Source organism: Lycium barbarum, chromosome 2 (genome assembly GCF_019175385.1).
Source record: "Lycium barbarum isolate Lr01 chromosome 2, ASM1917538v2, whole genome shotgun sequence".
Classification (NCBI taxonomy): Eukaryota; Viridiplantae; Streptophyta; class Magnoliopsida; order Solanales; family Solanaceae; genus Lycium; species Lycium barbarum.
In genome coordinates this window covers 34,400,462-34,421,184 of record NC_083338.1, presented here as the reverse complement: position 1 = coordinate 34,421,184, position 20,723 = coordinate 34,400,462, and the positions used below count along the sequence as shown (strand labels likewise).

The 20,723-nt window shown below is 31.4% G+C and overlaps 1 protein-coding gene across 2 annotated transcripts; it reads left to right on the top strand.

Annotated features, from left to right (window-relative positions):
- The first annotated feature begins 17,040 nt into the window (after positions 1 to 17,040).
- On the top strand, positions 17,041 to 18,865 carry LOC132626410 (F-box protein At4g18380-like). 2 transcript variants are annotated; one of them, XM_060341274.1, is made up of 2 exons: positions 17,041 to 17,531; positions 18,026 to 18,865. In XM_060341274.1, exons 1-2 carry the CDS (start codon positions 17,084 to 17,086, stop codon positions 18,682 to 18,684), a joined length of 1,107 nt encoding a protein of 368 aa, XP_060197257.1. In that variant the 5' UTR covers positions 17,041 to 17,083; the 3' UTR covers positions 18,685 to 18,865. The 2 variants fall into 2 exon arrangements, with proteins under 2 accessions (XP_060197257.1, XP_060197256.1); XM_060341273.1 differs by having other exon boundaries at positions 18,023 to 18,865.
- The last annotated feature ends 1,858 nt before the right edge of the window (positions 18,866 to 20,723 follow it).

Sequence of the window (20,723 nt, the reverse complement as noted above, 5' to 3'; positions counted from 1 at the left end):
TCCGATGACTCTTCATTTGGCTTTTTGATCATACAATCAAAGAAGCCAAACTTCTTCCTCGATCTTAGGGTTGTCCTCGTGGATCTAGTCAATTATTCATAATTCTCACCCTTCAATTGGACTTGTGTCACCACAATTCTAGGATTATCATTCGACATAATATCATATGGAGAGATTGTTTTTCTTTGATTTTTGTTTTCTTCACCGGCGCTTCCTTTGCCTTTATCGTCGCTGTCTTCGTTTTCGTCACCTGCCTTTGTTTTAGCATTTTTGTATTCTTCCTAACGTAGCTCTGATATCATGTTAAAATAGAGACAGGGATGAGAATTTGTAAGAGGCAAGAATAATGGGAGAATTCTTTCTACTTTATATTCATCATAATGACCTCCTTATATACAAGTAAGTCACCTCCTTAAACCCTAAATTAACAAGAGAACTCTATTCTAATAGAGCTACAAATCCTATATTACCGCAACTACAATTGTACCATAAATAGACTAAATCTATTAGAATTAAACTAGAATAAGGTTTGTTAATTCACCGATGTGATCGGACACACTGGTCTGGTCATGCGTCTTATCCGATCTCACTATATCTAGTCTCAATAACATTAAGGTTAATTATGTGTCTATTTGGTCTTGTGCATTTTCATTCTGTGCAATAATGCAAATTTAACGAAGCGTGTCCCGAGACACTGCTTGAAGGAAAATTAAAGACATACTAGCTAATATTTGCAAACTGATTATCATAGGCCTAAATCATCCGAAGAAAGTAAATCTAGAATTGATAAGAAAAAAACTTACATTCAAACACCATTCATCAACTAAGATTGAGATAATGGTCAAAAACACAACGTAAGTATTACTTTTTTTGCGAGTTTCCTACATGAACTATCAAGTGTTTGTATTTTCTACCTAAACGATCATCAACTATTTATTAAAACACGCCTTGACTAGTATCTGATGGTGCATGGTGAATACTCTTTTTTTTGCTTAGAAATGGTGCCAAATGGCACCCCACGCGGATAATTAAAGGAATTCATTGATTTTTTTTTTAAATAATAGTTAAAACAAACACCTGAAGAATCACTTTTTTGTGAGTTTCATATATCAGGTGTTTGTATTTCCTACTTGAACTATCACCAACTATTTATCAAAACACGACCCGAAATTAATGAGTGAGCTGCCATGTGGGTGAAATTCCATGTGCAAATTAAGCTGTCACATGCCTTTTAGAGAAACATTTAGTCTAGTCAGCTTCAAGGTATTTTTTGATAAATAGTTAGTGATAGTTCAGGTAGGAAACACAAACACCTGATATTTCAAGTAGAAAACTCGCAAAGAAGTGTTACTTCAGGTATGTTTTTGACCATGATCTCTATCATTTATGAATAGTAGAAGATGGATAACTTAATACATGAATAACAATACATTTGGGTCGTTTGCTTGCTGGTTAGAGTTATGCATGCATTAAACTAATACCGTATTTCGTAGCATTTTAGTTGATATGTATAAAATTTCACACACCAAGTACAATGTTTGGTTACCAGTTTATGCATAACTAATATATGTGAAAGTCATGAGGGAGTACTCTCTGTATTATTTTATGTAGAGCAGAAGATGGAATAACTAAGTAGATCAATAACTAATACACATATAACTAATCCATGCATTATTAATAGCTGCATATCTCTAACCAACAGCGAAACGATCTTAAATGTATATATGGATTGGAACAAAAGACTAAAATTAATAACTCTCTTGATAGGGTTTTTTTTTATATAGGCATCTTTTGATATTGTATTATACAGTGTGCGGCTTTAACAAAGCGAGTTCAAAGTATGAAGAAGTACATATGCAGAAAGTACATGATGAAAAATAGAGCGGGGTAACAAAGGGCAAGACTAACCTTAACCCCATTGTAACTCGCCTTTCTTTAAAAAGTTGTGCTTTTTCCCCTTTCATTTTTGAAGTGTTCTACTTTATTTTAAACTTTTTGTTTTCTTTATTTCAAATTAGTGCCCCTTCAATTATATATCACTTTTTAAATCGCTAAAGTTCTTAAGGAGGTGTAAGGATTGAATTATATTATAATACATACCAATTTTTGTGATATAATTTGACTAGGCACTGGGTTTTAAAAAAAAATAAAGACTTTTGAAACTAAACTTGTGGTCTAAACAAGTTATAGATTTTTGTGTGGTTGTAAATGATTTCAAAGGAGATGTTTAAAGTTAAATTATTTCTAAATATATAAATGTATCATTCGTTTTGAGACAGATTAAAATGAAAAGTGCATTACGTAAATTGAAACAAAGGGAATATTCAATACTCAAGAATAAAAAAAATTGCTCAACAACATCAATTTCAATATTCAAATGATTTGAAGCCGGAATTATTGAGAGCACGATATTACAAAGTTTTAAGGAAGAAGTAACCAATGCTTGGAAGGGAGGCGAAATAAAATTGTTTAAAAGATGAGATAATAAAATTGTTTAAAAGCTGAGACAAAGCAGAGGGTTGTTTCCTATGCATGAAAGTTGTGGGGCTAAAAAAGTGGCAAACAGCTGTGAGCAAGAATGAACCTGGGACCTTGGTTAAAATTTAAACTTCTTTTACCATTGAGTCAAAGAAGTTCATTTTATGATATACTAGTATTTATATTCGCGTGATGTACGGATAAAATTAAAGAATATTAATTATATTAAAATGTGATTTATGAGATACTTTTCACTTTTCGAGAGTCAATTTGATTAAACTTTGAAGCTAAATTGGAATAAATTAACTCAATATTTAAAAATTAATATTTTAGTTGAAAACTACATGAAAAATAAGTTATAACTTTTACCATATCAATTTGGTAAAAAAATATATCTCAAGATAATGATCAAAATTCATGCAGTTTGAATGTTGGGAAGCGAAAAGTACACATTAATTGGGATAGAGGAAATATAAACTTTTATATCCAAATCAAGCATTCACTAAACTTACGAACTATCAACACAATGAATAATTCAAATCATTCGCGACAAATAATTTTCTTGTTCCAAACATACGTTGTGAATTTAGCGTTCAACCTCCATTAACTCTTATTTTGAATTAGCGATGTCCTTGAGAAAACTTCTCATCAACATTCTTGATCTCCTACTCTACCAAAACCTGGTGTTAAAAGGATAAAAAAAGAAAAAGAACAAGAAAGTCAATCATCTTTATATCATAATTATGCAAAACAACATAAAATCAAGAAACTACACATGTAATACAGATTATAAACACTAAAAATTTTAAGCAATGAAAAGCAAAAGCAAGGAGGATGTTTGGAGAGTTGGTTGATGGCATAAATAGAACGACTCCAGAAATTTATTACCCTGTTTTTGCTTAATAATTTTCACAAAAATAAATATACCATAATTATGTATCATTATTGATTGATATTCTATTATTTCATACCTTAGTTATGTGCCTGCTTCATCATTTTTGTAATTTCCACTCAAATCCTTCTTAATGAAGTTCTCCTTAAATCTCTCTTAATTTTATGTAACTGATTACTTAATTATCTCCACAAATTTCGGGAAGATTTTTTGGACTCATATAAGGCATCGGTTGTTTTTTCTAATTAGTGATTGTTTTTTAATTATTTACTTAAATAAGATATACCAGATTAATAAGAGAGAATGCAAAATAAAAATATATATAAATAGAGAAAAGCCGAAAAAGGAGATAATTTTTTGACCATTTTTCCACAGAAATATGGCTAACTACTTCAAATTCAGAATTTGAATTAAGCATTTTAGAATTTATAATCAGTTACCTAAATTTTAGGGGGTATAATAAATTTTAATTTTTTATTGCATTATAAATTCATTACAAAGATAACCCAATCTACGGGGGAAAAAAATTCTAATATTCCTTATATGATGATATTTGAATTGCACATGTTTTAACTTTTAATTCAAATTCAAATTTTTTATTTCAGTTCAAATATTTGTATTAGAATATTTTCTCTACATAGAAAGAAATATAGAAAAGGAAATCGATATTTATTTATATAGATTGCAAATATTCTGATGTCCGTATAAGGAGTAATTTTATATGACTATTTTTCAAATTATATGGCATTATTTCTTATAGGGTAATATTTCAACTGCAATTAATAACTCTTCTTAAAATCCAATCAAATAGAATGTGTCACCAAGTGGCTTATTCATAATATGCTACTTGGCTTAATATTAAGCTAGACTACCCTCCTTTTATTATAATATAGATATATTAATTATTATTAGTAGTAGCAGTAGTAGTAGATTATTAAATCAGGTAATATTTTAAACTACAATTAATAACATTTTTTATAATTAATGCAAATAGAATTTGTTGCCACTTGTTCATATTATGCCACTTGGCTTAATATTAAGCTAGACTACTATATATATATATATATATATATATTAACAACTCTACTACTATGTGTTGATAATATCGGATGAATATATTAGGTGAGTTCATTATTATTTTCATTATTATTATTAACAACTACTACTACAATGTGTTGATAATATCGTATGAGTGTATTACGTGAGTTCAGTATTATTATTATTATTACTTATTATTATTAGTAGTAGTAGTAGTAGATTATTAAATTAGGTAATATTTTGAACTACAATTAATAACTTCTTTTATAATTAATGCAAATAGAATTTGCTGCCAAGTGGCTTGTTCATATTATACCACTTGGCTTAATATTAAGCTAGACTACTCTCCTTTACTATTATTATTATTATTATTATTATTATTATTATTATTATTATTATTATTATTATTATAATATTAAAAACTCTACTACTATGTGTTTATAATATCGGATGAATATATTAGGTGAGTTCATTATTATTTTCATTATTATTATGAACAACTACTACTATTATGTGTTGATAATATCGTATGAGTATATTACGTGAGTTCATTATTATTATTATTATTATTATTATTATTATTATTAGTAGTAGTAGTAGTAGTAGTAGATTCTTAAATTAGGTAATATTTTGAACTACAATCAATAACTTCTTTTATAATTAATGCAAATAGAATTTGCTGCCAAGTGGCTTGTTTATATTATGTCACTTGGCTTAATATTAAGCTAGACTACTCTCCTTTTATATATATAGATAACAACTATACTACTATGGGTTGATAATATCAGATGAACATATTAGGTGAGTTCATTATTATTTTCATTATTATTATTATTAACAACTACAACTACTATGTGTTGATAATATCATATGACTATATTACGTGAGTTCATTATTATTATTATTTGTAGTAGTAGTAGTAGTAGTAGTAGATTATTAAATTAGGTAGTATTTTGAACTACAATTAATAACTTCTTTTATAATTAATGCAAATAGAATTTGCTGCCAAATGACTTGTTTATATTATGCCACTTGGCTTAATATTAAGCTAGACTACTCTCCTTTTATATATATATATATATATATATATATATATATATATATATATATATATATATATATATATATATATATATTATTAGATTATTAAATTAGGTAATATTTTGAACTACAATTAGTAACTTCTTTTTTAATTAATGCAAATAAAATTTGTTACCAAGTGGCATGTTCATATTACGCAACTTGGCTTAATATTAAGCTAGACTACTCTCCTTTTATATATATAAATATAGATATAGATTAATTATTAGTAGATTATTAAATTAGCTAATATTTTGAACTACAAGTAATAACTTATTCTATAATTAATGCAAATAGAATTTGTTGCCAAGTGGCTTGTTCATATTACGCCAGGCTAAATATTAACCTAGACTACTCTCCTTTTATATAGATTATTATTATTATTATTATTAGATTATTAAATTAGGTAATATTTCGAACTACAATTAATAACTTCTTCTATAATTAATGCAAATAGAATTTTGTTGCTAAGTGGCTTGTTTATATTACGCCGCTTGGCTTAATATTAAGCTAGACTACTCTCCTTATATATATATATAAAATATTTAGATATTATTAGATTATTAAATTATGTAATATTTTGAACTACAATTAATAACTTCTTCTATAATTAATGCAAATAGAATTTGTTGCCAAGTGGCTTGTTTATATTACGTCACTTGGCTTAATATTAAGCTAGATTACTCTCCTTTTATATAGAATATAGATTATTATTATTCGATTATTAAATTAGGTAATATTTTGAACTACAATTAATAACTTCTTCTATAATTAATGCAAATAGAATTTTGTTGTTAAGTGACTTGTTTATATTACGCCACTTGGTTTAATATTAAGCTAGACTACTCTCCTTTTATATATATATATATATATATATATATATATATATATATATATATATATATATATATATATATATATATATATATATATATATAAATATTATTAGTTATTAAATTAGGTAATATTTTGAACTACAATTAATAACTTCTTCTATAATTAATGCAAATAGAATTTGTTGCCAAGTGGCTTGTTTATATTACGTCACTTGGCTTAATATTAAGCTAGACTACTCTCCTTTTATATATATATAGATATAGATACGCATAAAGTCAAATTTGAACTTATATATATAGTGTATAATTTTCTGACGAAAGATGTTCGAATGAATCCACTAACTATTATTACATTTTTTTGACTCGTGGAAAGTGAAAAGACAGAAGCGTCGGCTAGTCAGTCACGGATTACTTGACTTCCTTACGATGATTTAACGTTAATGACCTCATTCAATATTTTTTTTGGTCGGCTCTCCATAGATACGTCCCCCTAGTGTGAGGTCCAATGTTACCTGACATAAACAATTAGTGGTCGTTTGGTTGCTAGTCAAAATAGTCCCGGGATTACAATCCCGAGACTAATTTATCCCATCAGTTGGTATTATTTTATACCATCTGAAAGATGGTATAAAATAATCCCAGTATAAGTGGGTTAAGAAGGTATAAGCTGAGTTATTCCAGCACTAATTTTTATACCACATTTGGTACAAGGTATAAAATAATCCCGGGATAAATCTATACCTTATACTAAACATGGTATAAAAATTAGTACTGACATAACCCATTTTATACCTCAAACCAAACGACCACTTAATTTATTTTGCCGGGTCAAACTTTTTTCTAGGAGCCGAAGTGGCATATCCCATTAGAGTGATTTTATAAGGAAAAAAATCTAAAAATTAAAGGACTTTATTAATTTAAAACTAAGTTATAGTAATTTTACTAAACAATTCTACATAATTAAGTGATCGTTTGAAAAATCTACTCAAAACTGTATTTAAATGACATTGTGTCACAGACAAGACCTAGAGCTCGTTTGGATTGGCTTATAAGTTAGCTTATAAGTTGTTTTCAGCTTTTTTGAGTGTTTGGCTGGCCAGCTTAAAGTCATTTTATGCTTAAAATAAGCTCAAAAAAATAATTGAACCCATTTGACTTAGTTTATCTAAAGCAGCTTATAAGCTGTTTATAAGCCAAAAAAAATAAGTTGGACTACCCCAACTTATTTTTTTCAGCTTATAAGCTACAAACAGCTTTAAGCTGTAAGCCAATCCAAACGGGCTCCTATACGCTAACAGCAGTAAAAGTCTACCGTAGGAAAGGTGTAAAAGTTTGATTCCAACTTTCCCTCCTTCTGCTCCCCTTTTCAAATTTTATGTTGTAATAATAATAATAATAGTAATACTTATAGTAATAATAATAATAATAAAAACAATAATAGTAGCAGTAATAATAATAATAAGATTTAAGTCATCAAAAGCCACCTAAATCTGTTCACAGATTCCACTTAAACACCTTAATTTAAGCTTGTATCACTTCAAATTTGAACTATTTAGACATTTTTTTGACAATCAGCAAAAAAATATAAAATGTTTATAATACACTCGCGGTGATGTTGCAAAAATAACCAATTAAACGACGACATATGGCAGATGAGTCCAAAAAATTATTAAAAAAGAGTATTGAGTTAAAAAAAAAAAACTTAAACCCTAAATCTAACCTAACCAGCCGCCGCCACGCACCCAACCCTTCCCCTGCTATCCCATCGGATAACAGTCACCAATCACCATCTTCTCTTCTTTGTTTCTTCTTCTTTTATACCACAATTCAACAAATGGTTGAATCATATTCAAAAAAAAAAAAAAAAGGTACAACATTTCATATCTGGAGAAAAAATCGACAAGGCGGCTGCGTTAATGGCAAAGGTGGTGGTCGTCGTTCAAAAGAGGAGGAAGAAATGGGCAAGATGGCAGCGATAATGACAGATCTGAATGATGGGTATTTCAAAGTGTTTGAGGATTGTTCTCTTGTGAAATTTGCGTTGCTTGTTCCATTTAAGAATGGAATTTTGAAGATTCTATTGTTGTTCTGTGCTTCGATTCAAAAGGAGATTTGTGATGTGAGGATGGTGATGGAAGAGGTGAAGTGGCCGGAGAAAAAAAAAAGGAAGACGAAAGGTGTACGGAGGCGGCGGAGGATTGGTAGTGTGGTGGCAAAGAGGGAAGGAAGAGAAAGAGATTTTTTTTTTTTTTTAAAAGACTAATTAAATGCCTTTCACGAGCCCAGAAGACGTGAATTTCAGCCTCTGCAAAAAGTGTTAATGTGGTACAAATTCGGAGTTTAGGTGTTCAATAGGTACAAGCCTAAGTTAAGGTGTCTAAGTGGAATATGTGAAAAATTTTAGATGACTGTCGATGACTTACGCATAATAATAATAATAATAATAATAATAATAATAATAAGAAGAAGAAGAAGAAGAAGAACAACAACAACAACAACACTAAAAAGAAGAAGAAGAAGAAGAAGAAGAACAACAACAACAACACTAAAAAGGGCAGCCTGGTACACAAAGCATCTTGCGTTAGTAGGGTTCGAGGAAATGTCGCACTTCAAGGGGTTTGATGTAGACAGTCTACTCTAACGCAAGTATTAGTGGCTGGTTACATGGCTCGAACTCATGACCTATAAGCTAACAATAACATTAAATAATAATATTAAAAACTTTCAGTTCTCAGCGAAGACAAAAATATTGGATAGTCTTTTTTCATGTGCTCAAACTTTAGTGCACAAAGTTATCCAATATCTAAGGTGATAGGTAGCCGAAATTAGTCAAAATTGTTTACCCTAAAAAGGTACAGTTGAATTTGTTTAGCTGTTTAAGGGATACATGAATTGATTTGTTATAAACGAGAGTAAATTATAAGTAATAAGTAATGAAATCAAGTAAATATAAAACAAGAATGAAATAAATTGAGCCTGTGTCGTATGAACTCCGAAGGAATCTCTCAGTGAGGACGAATCCGGATAAACACTTAACCTTTAGAAACACGTTGAATCCAGTGCAAATAGTAAGTAAGAAGTAGTATAATTTACTTGTAAGCGTGAATGTAAATTATTATGCTAGAATTGGATGTCCTCTAACATTGAGATTGAGCTCCTTTTATAGGTGATAGTCATCAGCATTAAGATGTAGATCATGCCACTTAATGAACAATAATTACAAATAAATTGTCACGACCCAACCCCGTGGGCCGTGACTAGTACCCGATCTGGGCACCCAAACACATATATCCAATGCTATCTCAACTGTTATCAAACGCATTCAAGTATAAAGCAGAAGCCGTCAAGGCTATATTTCAAATTTAGATAATTTCCAGAAAAATTTTGGCAGAGTTTCCTTTGTTTTACAGACTATCCAAAATAACCCTGCGCACAGAAAATACCAACAAAGGCCACACCGGCCAACAAAGCAACATATAAACATATGCAGACCGGCCGCCGCGGCGAATGGGGTCGCCCCAAACACAACATATACACACATCCATACAGAAAGACCCTAACCCACAAACATATCTACAGGCCTCTAACAGACTTACAGAGTCATATGACGGGACAGGGCCCCGCCGTACCCGGAGTTGCCATACATACAGAATATACAAAAGACAGAAGGTATATACCAAAAGTACACGCTCCGGACCAAAGGAGCTCTTCAAAATAGCAGTATCTGAGCCTTAGACTGGCGGCGTATCTTCAGGTGCGTCTGTACCTGCGGGCATGTAGCGCAGCCCCCGAAGAACTGGGGGTGAGTACGAAAAATGTACCGAGTATGTAAAGCAGAAACATAACAAACATAATCATAGCATGAACCGGAAGCACAGAAGTATAACAGACAGAACCATAAATCAAACGGACTGACAGAATTATGGTCCAGACGGACGGGCAGAATCACAATCCATACAGACAGGCGGAATCAGAATCCATATCAGACAGACAAAATCAGAATCCAATCAGACAGACAGAATCATAATAGGGCACAGGAACGTGGTCGCCACTCCTGCCTCTGGCGCCACAACATATCATATTTCAGAAGATTTCATATCTTCGAACATCTCCGTCACATAACACATCATATCATAACCACGGTAACCCCGGGGACAGATCACACGCCGGGAAACCGGACACATCATACTTCGTAACATATACACGGTAACCGGGAACGACATATACCATAGTACCCCGGAACCGGACACATCATACTTCGGAATTCATACATGGGACCCGGCCCCCGACAAGGGACTCGGCGGCCCATCCGCACGATATAAACCGGCCCGGGATCAGGTGAAAGGAAGCATTGAGACATCCACGAACAGATTAATGAGAATCCACATACATACAGATCGTTATACCGACTCAATCAAACTGAAGTAGGCCAAATGGCGAGTCAAATCAGGGTATTCGGATAACGTTCATAATATGCGCCTATATCCTGCTTGGGAAGGCACGACGGATTATTACCAGAATCAGATTTTCAGATGTCAAAGCCATTTTGTAAAATTTATATAAAAAGTAGTCATATCATGATCAGAATAATAGTCCAGATGTTGTCTGAGAAAGTCGGACAGAAACAAAGTAGTTAAAGTTATACAGAAAGTATCGGGCCTTGAGGGCCCACCTCGGGCCAACCCGAGGAGACGTACGTAAATTACATATAGTAGACCTTATGAGGTCGTCCATAATCATTTGGAAGTATTCCGACTCCGTTTAGGAAGGTTGCATACTTAAAGCTCACTTTGAAGACAAGTTATAAGGAAAATGATTCAATCTCACTGAAGGAATTGGGGCGGATTTCCATCTCGAATTCCGAGGAACGGAGTCGTATCTAAGGCTCGCGGCCGAGCCTATTATGTTCAAAACATGCCTAAGAATGAAGGGGTAAGCTTTACATACCTCGATTGCGCCTTATGCTCGCTTAGCTTCACTTCCAATTTCGTCCAAAATCTACAAATGGTCATGTTTACCAATTGTCAAATTCAAGCCTTTAAGAATCCAAATTTTATTACTTGCCTACCGAAATTTCGGCAGCATTTCCCCTATACATATAGCCTCCCCGAGATTCAACTCGGCTCAACACAACCAACAACAACCCAACAACAACATCAACAACATCAACAATTTTCATAATTCACAATATACGCAATTAGTCTACTTTACGACATAATGCAATAATCCTCATTTCGACTTCACACTTCCAAATCAATACCAACATATGCCGTAAAACAGCCCGCACATTATTTTCCAAATTTTCCCAACCAACCAATTCGCGATATAACTATTTAATAATTTCGCAAAGAGGTCAAAATTAACACTAACAACATCAATAACAACATCCTCCACATTCTACCAGTTAAATACATTTGTTTTCATCCAAAATTTTCTTCAAACCCCATTCTACAATTCAGCCATACCAACAAACGAATTTATCACGTTATTTCTTCGTTCTAATCCGTTAAAACTCTAAATAAACTTGTTAACAATAAAAATAAAAGCCTTATTCATACCTTAAGTGCACAGCCACCACGTCCACCCTCTTATTTTTAGTTGATTTTTAGCTCAAATCGAAGGCAACGCGACGTAGAACACTTTTCTCTTCATGGGCTTCGGGGCTCCGATTTTGGTCAAAAATTGATTTTTTTTTCTCTAGGCTCTCCTCTCTCTTTTTCTCTAGAGTTTTCCAGGTTTCTTGATCTGAAAATGAGGGAGAGAAACTGATTTTTTTCTATTAAAAGCGTGGGTAATGGGCCTGACCCGAATTGGAATCGGGTTGGGCCCATTTCACTGCCCAGCTTGACCTTTTGACCTTAAAACGTCCATATCTCCTTGTACCGACGTCGCCTGGGAGCCCACGACCTACCGTTGGAAAGCTATTTCAATTATCTACAACTTTTATTTCTGGGCGTTTTCCCAAATTCCAAACTTATAATGCCGTTTTTGCCCCTCCAAGTCTGGTCATCCGAAAACGTTTTCTTAAAAATATTCGTTTGGAGGGCTTCCACTTTGATTTGGCCCCAGGCCCTTCACGGGTTGTGTTTAACTTTACATATACGATTCATATAACTTTTCACATGTCCCAAAAAGATCTTGATGTGTGGGCCCCACCTCAGCTTACAAATAATTCGACGTTCGAAAATACAGGATATAACATAAATGCTACTTAATTACAAAAGCATAACGTTTGGTTACATATCCGGACCGGATGTGTAACGCTTGGAACTCATAAATGACCTGTGATAATAGGTTATGCAGAATCATTATCTTCAGAATAAAGGATGGATAAACAGGGGCAGATTTAAAGGGGAGTGAGGGTGTTCACCCGAACACTCTCAATAAAAATTTCACTATATATATATGGCAAATTTTCTCTGTTTATGCACACATATAAGTTTTGAATATCCCAAATAAATGTAAAAGGATAGCTCAAGCGATTTAGTGTGTTCAAAATTCTCTTCGGTGTCCAGGTTCGATTCCTATGGATAGTATTTTTTTTTTTATATTTAACTTTTATTATATTTTTTGAACAACCTAAGTGAAAATCCTAAATTCGTCGTTGTGAATAAAGCTCAAATGCCGAGTTTCAAAATAAACAATGGTGGTTTAAAAAAAAAAAATTTAGTCTCACCCCGTGTCGATATTCTGATCTACCATATGTCGATATCACCCCGTGTCACGCGTAATGAAAGATTTTCACCGTTTATAGAAATGCCTGTGAGCAGAATCGAATACTATGATTAAAAATAAAATAATAATAACAATAATAATTTAAAAAGATATACAACTCAATAATAAAATAATATAAGTCGACCAACTATGATCCCATGTTGTTGTTTGGATAAAGATATGTTTGCCACGCACTTTGATAAAGAAATACTACCTGTCAACACAACACGAGCATCTATCTATTGTGTGCTACACTCGGTCTTCCCTTATCCCAAAGTCAAAAAATACCCACGCCTACCAAAAACGTGTATACAATGTACTAATACTACTCTAGAATCTCTTACTTTTCCATTCCCAAAACCCTTCATCCAAAGCCCACCCCAAAACTTTCATAAATAAGATATTCCCTCCATTTTAATTTATTTATCTGATTTTGATTTGATATAGAATTTAAAAAAATAAAGATTTTTTTTTTTAAATTTAATAAATTTAAAAACATGTAAAATGTATTAAGATATTATTTAATCTTGTGATTTTAAACATATCATATGAAAATTTATAATTAAAGAGTTATAAAAAAAAAGATACGTTCCTTTTTAAAAAGATTAAAAAAAAAAATAAGACAAACAAATTAAAATAGAGAGAATAACAAAAATGATCCCTTGTCTTTGATAGTAAGTTTAAAATAGTCCTTAAAGTGTCAATTAAGTAGTTTTGATCCTTTAAATAATAAGATTGAGCACTCTTACTTCCCATCAAATATTCATCAAACTCAAATTGTTAAATTTAATTGAAATTGTGAAAAAAAAAAGTTAATTAGAAACACAATTCTTTTTATTTTTAATTTTGAAATCTCATAAACTGGACAAAAAGAACTATACCAAATAGAAAAAAATAGGCAAAGCAATAATAGAAATTACACTTCAAAAAGTTATATCAGACACTTAAAATATATAAAAATTAACATAGACTATATCCTTTCTTCCAAATATAAGCTCGTTCAATCTTTTCTATTTCTACAGTTTCAATTAAATTTAAAAATAAATTTTGGTAAATATCCGATGGAGACTAACTAAAAGTGCTTATTTTTATTTTTAGTACATTTACGGAACAAGAAACTGCCCAAGTAATATTTAGGGTATTTTGAACTTTACTACTATTAAGAAGCACGGGTTTTACTACTATTTCGTCGTCCGTTGTGGGCCCCCATGAAAAAAAAAATTATTTTGGGCCTCATATTAAACAGCCCATAATAAAAAAAAATACACAAAATTGTAAAATAAAATAAAATATGGGCCTCATATATATTAAACAACAATTAATATTTAAAAAAAATGGGCCCCATATTAAACACCAATCAGTATTAAAAAAAAAAAAAACTGAAACCCACCACATCCAAACTCACGGGAAAAAAAAAGTGGACCCCATATTAACAAAATTAAGCAATATTAAAAAAAAAGTGAATCTCATATTAAAAAAACAAACAATGTTAAAAAAAAATATGGGCCCCATATTAAACACCATGAGTATTCGTAGCAAACACTAATATAATAAAGTTTTAAATACGGAGCACAAACTACAATGTTATATTAATCGTGTTTTGAACATAGTTTCCCATATTGACAAAATCAAGCAATATATATATATATATAAAAAAGTGAATCTCATATTAAAAAAATAAACAGTGTCAAAAAAAAAAGTGCAGACTTTGTATTCTTAGCAAACACTAATATAATAAAGTTTTAGATACGGAGCACAAAACCCGTGCTTCTTAATAGTAGTAATATATATATATATATATATATATATATATATATATATATATATATATATATATATATATATATATATATATATATATATATATATATTATATGCATAAAAATAGTGCAAACTAATAATGTCCAAAAAGGCGGGCCCCATACTAAACAACACCAGGGAATATAAAAAATAAAAATAAAAATAAGAAGAAACTATATAAAGCATGGGTCTAAACCCATGCTTCATCGTCTGTTGTCCCTTAAAAAAAAAGAGTGGGCCTCATACTAAATAACACCGAGCAATAAAAAAAAGGAAGAAAAAAAAGTGGAACTCACCACATCCAAACTCACGGGAACAAAAAAGTGGACCCTATATTAACAGAATCAAGCAATATTAAAAAAAAAAAGTGAATCCCATATTAATAAAACAAACAATGTTAATAAACAAATGCTTAGAAAATCAAACAATTAAATCAATAATGATGGACTCATTGTCACATGCGTATCAACCCATTAGTGGGAGCAAATGAAATTATTGTACAGCAACATACTTATAATATTCATATATTAAAATAAGATATAATTTAATTATTTTTTTATTTTTTTCTTACTCTAATAAATGTAAAAAAATTGTGGGCCCCATATTAAACACCATGCGTATTCGTAGCAAACACTAATATAATAAAGTTTTAAATACGGAGTACAAACTACAATGTTATATTAATCGTGTTTTGAACATAGTATCCCATATTGACAAAATCAAGCAATATATTAAAAAAAAAAGTGAATCTCATATTAAAAAAATAAACAATGTCAAAAAAAAAAAGTACAGACTTTGTATTCTTAGCAAACACTAATATAATAAAGTTTTAGATACGGAGCACAAATTACAATGTTATATCAATCGTGTTTAGACCTATGCTTCATCGTCCGTTGTCCCTTAAAAAGAGGGTGGGCCCCATACTAAATAACACCGAGCAATAAAAAAAAGAAAGAAAAAAAAGTGGAACTCACCACATCCAAACTCACGGGAAAAAAAAAGTGGACCCCATATTAACAGAATCAAGCAATATTAAAAAAAAAAGTGAATCCCATATTAATAAAACAAACAATGTTAAAAAACAAATGCTTAGAACATCAAACAATTAAATCAATAATGATGGACTCATTGCCACATGCGTATCAACCCATTAGTGGGAGCAAATGAAATTATTGTACAGCAACATACTTAAAATACTCATAAAAAAAAATGGACCCATATTAAAAAAAGAAAAAGGCAACGTCAAAAAAAAAAAAAAAAAAAAACCGTGCACCCCATATATTAAAAAATCAAAAAATATTCATGTAATTTCCAAAGTATCTCCATTAAGTCAATAATAGTGGATTCATTGCCACATGCATATTAACCCATTAGTGAGAGCAAATGAAATTATTGCACAACAAAAAACATGGACCTCATATTATTACTTTTCTTCAAAATATTTAATTGCTGTATTTGCTATTCCGCCATGTCATTTATTTATTATGTTTACTAAAATAAATATATTTAAAAAATAAGATACAATTTAATTACTTTTTTATTTTTATTCTTACTCTAATAAATGTGAAAAGAGATTAATATCAAATGAAGATCAAATAATGAATAAGATAAATTAGTCAAATTATAATTCTAATTCACGTTTCCTTAAAAAACCATGCAAAAGACAACATGACAAGTAAAATGAGTTAAACCGACAATATTTATTAAAAATTTAAAAATAGCATTTCTTCGTTTAAATAGAAAATTAATTTCTACTTTGTTTCGTTTCAAACATGTAAAATTAATTTAATAATGTGAATTAGATTTATCCAAATCAAAATTTGATAAAAAATAATATGTATTTTACACTTTTAAATTAATCGAATTAAAATTGAAAATATCAACTGATGCTTAAATATTGCTATTATTTTATCTCAAAGAGAGGAAAATAATTTTCTTTTAGACAAGTCTTCTCTTTTAAAAAGTATTAATAAATTTTCGTAGCAAACACGAATAAAATAAAGTTTTAGATACGAAACACAAACTATAATGTTATATTAATCATATTTTGAACATAGTATATATATATATATATATATATACATATACATAGATACATTATAATCCGAAGTGTGCACGGGCATAGGCCATCTAGTACTACTAAAAATAAGGGACCATTTTTGTCATTTTCTTTCCAATACCTCCATAAATAACAAATTCATCAGCAACATAAAAAAGAACAAGAAAAGAAAATATATCATCAACAATGTCTATTATTGAAGAAAATGAAGACTTCTTTGATCTCTTACCAGATGCTATAGTACTTACAATCTTTGATAAAGTTCAAGATGCTAAATCTCTTTGCATTTCATCATCTCTTTGCAAGCGTTTTCACTTTCTTGTCACACAAACACAGTATATTTCCCTTACAATTCCACCACAAAAGTCCCACAAATCATCACCAAATAATAATACCAATAGAAATCAATTTATTGGATTTTTAAACAGAGTTTTTGTGAAACCATTTCAGTTTATTCTTCAACAAATCACTAAATGGAACCCTCTTTGTATGCCTCTAATTCTTTCTACCAAGAAAAATGATAAGTATAATTGTTGTACTTGTTCTTATGCTTCCCCTAATGAAATTCTGAGAAACTTCAACGAGATCAAGGAACTAGAAATTCGACTTCCATCTCCTGCCAGTGAAAAAACAGGTATTTTATTTTACCAGAACATTTGGTACATTTTATATATTTTTAATTTAAGATCACAAGATTAAAATTTTTTCTCTATTTTATATCCTAACAAGTCAAAATAGGTCAAATAAATTAAAACCGAGGGAATATTATTTTGGGAAATTTCCAAAAATATATAGTTTTTGAGAATGATTACGCCACATAGCCCAATGTACCTATTATACAACATTATATCTGGGGAAAACAGTATACACAATGAGTGATAATGTATCAACCTTGTATAAAATGTATAATAGTGTGTAAAAGGTGTTTATACACAAATCAAATTCAAAGTATGAGCTACGTGACGGAAGTATTTCCAAAAATAGACATAGAGCGTAACTTTCCCTATTACTAAATATAAATATGGTAATCATGTAATTGTGGTACTTGTGATATTATAGGAATGTAAATAGGGTCATCTCCTAATATTATAGTCTTTTTACTGTTTTCATTCTCTTTGATTTTAGCAGGTACTAACAATGCTGGTGATGCATTGCTGAAATGGAAAGCAGAATTCGGAAGCCAATTGAAAAATTGCTTGATTGTTGGTGGAACATCACTTTCCCCAATTCAGAACAAACGTATCAGAAAAGAAGATGATGTTGAAAATGTTGATATTAGGCGACGAGATGATCCTACTTCGATAGAGTTGCAACGAATGACAAACGATGAGTTGAAATTACGAATTGTTTGGATAATTTCATCCTTAATAGCAGCATCATCACGACATTGTTTATTAGAAGACACGATTAAGGAGAAGAAAACGATCAACAACTTGGTGATTACGGATGATGTTGGTCAGGGAAAATGTTGTATTTACGGTGAACAAGTAGAAGAAATGAGGAGAAGTAATATGGAGGGATTTTCGACGAAGATGCCTGCATTGAAGGTGAAAATGTGGTGCGTGCCGGAGCTAGAGTTGCACGCGGAAGGGTGCGTGATGAAAGGGGCGACGTTGGTGGTGATAAAGCCGGTGGACAAGTGGAGCAAGGCGGATGAAGGCAGAGATTTGGTGGCTAAAGGGTTTGGTTTGGCCGGAGAAGGGAAAGAGGAGAAGGTGTTTGATGAAGTTGCTAGAGAGTTGGTTAAGTTAGAGAGGAGTTACTCTCTTGAAATGAATTCCTTTTGATTCTTCCTATTGAGGTTGATTTTGGACAAAAGAAAGAATTTGTTTTTCGAGCAAGTTAAATATTGTTGTGATTTGTAAAGAAAATTTTCCTTCCCTTTTTGTTGCGCATTTTTTAATGTTTATTCTCGGAAAATTTAGTAAATGATGAAGTTGGAATACAAGATCATGGAAGTTATTACTATTATTTTTTTGAAAAAATTTCATATATAGCTATAGTTTGAGTATTACGAAACATAGCTATAGATACAGTGTCCGCACTCACAATAGAGTTGTATCAGCATGCAGTTGCACTGCTGAAAATCGAACTATCAACACATAAGTGAAAGAGCTGTATCAACGCATACAGTTACGCGAAAGAGCTATATCAGCGCATACAGTTATGCGTGTGTGTTGTGTATTTACAAAATTCAAAATGTAGTTGTGTTTCGTAATTGTTTGAAATTATAGCTATGTATCATAAATACAGTCTAAATATTTGCCACATCGCGTAACCTTTCCTTTTTTTTTTCCTAATATACCACAATGCACATATGGTGCCTAGTGGCTAATTTTATTACTCCTATAATACTAAAAATTATCCATTACATCATATATCATCCAAAAAATAAGGAAAGCTATGGCCAACTACTTAGAACTCATAATGTGTTCTAAGTTGGCGATACAATCTGAGGGACTAAACAATGAAAGAAACTGAAGATAGCAAAAATAAACACATGGAACAGCAATCTTCAGTGCCATTGTGAATTGTGATCCTTCTTTCCTTCTGGATTTCCCCTTGGTGCAATGTGTAGTAAAATCTAGGCTTCCTTTTCCTTTTGTAACTATCCTCTGCCAGCAGCTGTCATACAGAAAGCATCAAGCCTACATATATATTCCTTGTAATTTGCAGGTACCTGGACTTATCTAAACTATTTATGCCATTCTTTACTTTCTTCAAACCTTTTTTGTCATGCTTTCTCTTGAGTCGAAGGTCTTTCGGAAACAGCTTCCCTACCTTCTAAGGTAGGAGTAAAGTCTACGTACACTCTACCTTCCTCATAACCACTTGTGGCTTTACACTGGGTATGTTGTTGTTGTTGCAGGTACCTGGACCTCTTCAAACTTAACCAAACCACTTCACACAAGCTCGTCATAAAGTAATTGTCACCAACAAAGCCAATCTGAATCATCAGTAAAGTGCCGCCATCACATAACTGGACTGAATCTGTTGAGGCCAAAGCTATTCAATTGTGACATAATCACCAACAAAATTCATGCTGCAGCATATCTCTAATGCGATTGTCACCGCTGTAAAAGCTATACTGAAAATCAGCTAGGTCTCTATAGACTCAGAGGCTTGTACCTCAATGATGGACATCGACTCTTGTCCAAATTAAGTATTGCTTTTCCGTTGGATGTCAACTCGTTGTAGAATGATATTCTTATTGCAGAAATATTTGTGATCCGGTACTTGTTCTAAGGGATGTTGTTCAAGATTTTCACAAATTCGTCAAACTTTATTCAGTACTTGTCCTAAGGGATATCGATTGAGAGTTGCACAAATTCTATCACTTGTCCTAAGGGATGTCAGTAGTTGTCCTAAGGAATGTCATCGCGGGTTGCACAAATTCACACTTGTCCTAAGGGATGTTGATCGAGGTTTGCACAATTTAATCAGACTTTATTCAGAGGTGGATTGAGGTTCGCACTGATCAAAGCATTATTGCTATCAAAAAAATGATTTTGTATGCAAATTTAATTGTCAATTATGATTCTCTCTCTAGTTAACAATAAGTGATTTTTTAAGATTTTCACATACTCATCGAGAAAAGGAAACTTTATACAGTGTGACATGTTTAAAGATAACTTCACATGATTTATCCATTTGTTTTTTTCCCTTTCAACTGGCACTCAATATTACTCACTAATATTACTAATTCTGCCACCCGTTCAATTTGGAGTTCAATCTCTATGTTATTTGTGGTTTTGGAGGCGTAACTGCATTGTTCATGAGGTAGTGGGAAGGCAAGCTACCAAGGTGTAAGTGCTGTGTCATTGGC